General features: G+C 47.6%; 1 protein-coding gene across 1 annotated transcript in view; it reads left to right on the forward strand.

Moving 5' to 3' along the window:
• The window catches only part of chrna8 (cholinergic receptor, nicotinic, alpha 8), a gene marked incomplete at its 5' end in the record, with an annotated part of 23951 nt that extends 23263 nt beyond the window's left edge, over positions 1-688 (forward strand). The window contains one exon of the mRNA XM_062553255.1: positions 497-688. Within this exon, the coding sequence (XP_062409239.1) occupies positions 497-688 (192 nt within the window). The remainder of the gene's footprint in view (positions 1-496) is intronic.
• Positions 689-2012: the final 1324 nt, after the last annotated feature.

A 2012-nucleotide genomic window follows, 5' to 3' on the forward strand; every position in this document is an offset into this window, starting at 1 on the left:
CCAACCATATAGGAATGGGGCGGTCCCCTAAACTCTGTTGGTCTTTATCTCTTGGGGCCTTTCTGTCATGCAGGTCACTGTTAGCTTACTGTCGTGCACTCTTACCTGATCCCTCTGAGCTTACTGCACCCAGACAAGTGGTAGTGCCCATGCCATCACAACAGGGCCTACCAGGCCCAGAGGAACTGTGTGAGTGACTTAAACGGTATGTCACCACCAGATGTATTCACTGTCAGCACAGTCCCATTGTAGAGCCACACAGTACACATTCATCTGAAAAAGCAGGTCATATTATGTCATGGCTTTGCAAAAGAAATCTAAAGCTACATCTACAGTATGAAGTTACCAAATACAAAATAGAATGCCATGGAGGAACATACTGTAGGAAGTTCTGTCTCACTGGTGCTCCATATATTTCATATCTTTCAGTTTGTTAACTACTATGTGTGTGTGTGTGTGTGTGTGTGTGTGTGTGTGTGCATGTGCGTTGCGGCAGGTGTCTTACATTGCCCAGCGGTTCCGTGAGCAGGACGAAGGGGAGGCGGTGTGCAGCGAGTGGAAGTTTGCGGCGGCCGTGGTGGACCGGCTCTGCCTGGTGGCCTTCAGCCTCTTCTCCATCATCTGCACCTTCACCATCCTCATGTCCGCGCCCAACTTCATCGAGGCCGTCTCCAAGGACTTCACTTAGCTACAGCACCTCCTTTTTTGGTTCTCTCTCTTTCTCTCTCTCTCTCTCTCTCTGTCCTCTTGTCTATTTCTCGTCTCTATCTCTGTCTGATCAAATGCACACATCAAGTGTTGTGGAGTGGAAAAAACATTGTGGCTCTCATTTTAGTGTGAATAAAATGAGTGGCTGTGTGACGTGTGTGTGTGTGTGTGTGTGTGTGTGTGTGTGTGTGTGTGTGTGTGTGTGTGTGTGTGTGTGTGTGTGTGTGTGTGTGTGTGTGTGTGTGTGTGTGTGTGTGTGTGTGTGTGTGTGTGTGTGTGCTTGTGTGTGTGTGTGTGTGTGTGTGTGTTTCACGGTTAGAAACAAGCTACTGCTGCCTTTGGTGTATGTCTGACTTTAATCATGTTCTCCATCACATTGCCTCTGTCCTTATATGATCAAGTCAGTTTGGACATGTTTAGGTGAAGTTGTTTAAAAGAGTGTGCAACCCTAAGTGTTTAAATGAGTGAGAGCGTCTTTGTTTCCTATACAGAGTGGCTCTCTTTAGCCCTCACTAGATCTCAAATAGGTGTTCAAGTTAACCAGGCCGAGTAAACAGTGAAATTATTTTGTAAATCATTCGGGCTGCCCACTGTTCTTGCCAGGCGTCAACCCCTCTTGGGAAATCCTTCAGACACAAGACAGGCTCTCAGGAACGTGGCTAGGTGGCCATTAGTTGGAGAGGATGCACACTGTGAACCCAACACTCGTCCGAATGCAATAGACTCACTGTGAACTCAACAAACTGCAGAGCTGCAATCAACGTGCTCTGCTCCAGTCGCCCCCTCTCCCGGTAGATGCAGGTGCTTCTCCTCACGCCGTGTTTCTCTGGGGCCAAATCAGGAAGTGAAATGGCCTCTGTGTGATGAGGATGGATGCTCCAGCTGTCTTCCACACTACAAGATTGTAGCCTACTGTTGTGCTGTTGAGGGCGTCTATTTGTTGGCAATGTAACATACTAAAATGTATGACAAATTCCACTTGTTATTTTTCTATACGTGTACATATCCTAGTTATTCAGTCCTCTATTCCTCCGTTGACCCTTTGTAAAGCAGCAGAGAATCCCATGAAGACCATAAGGATGACGTATCAGCTGTATGATATCCAGAGGTGCGGTCCTCTGGGCTGGAGAGCCGTCCGTCTCTATTGTGTGTTTGTTGTTCTGTTGACCTCTCCTGTGTGAAGTGTGCTGTGTCCTCATCAGTGTTGGACATACTGACGCTCATACACGTCCTTTGTAACCAGCTCTGCTATACATGGGTCTCAGATACTGGGGGGAACTGCTGGCGCGTACAGTATACAACAC

The sequence above is a fragment of the Sardina pilchardus genome, chromosome 2, assembly GCF_963854185.1.
Source record: "Sardina pilchardus chromosome 2, fSarPil1.1, whole genome shotgun sequence".
Lineage (NCBI taxonomy): Eukaryota > Metazoa > Chordata > Actinopteri > Clupeiformes > Clupeidae > Sardina > Sardina pilchardus.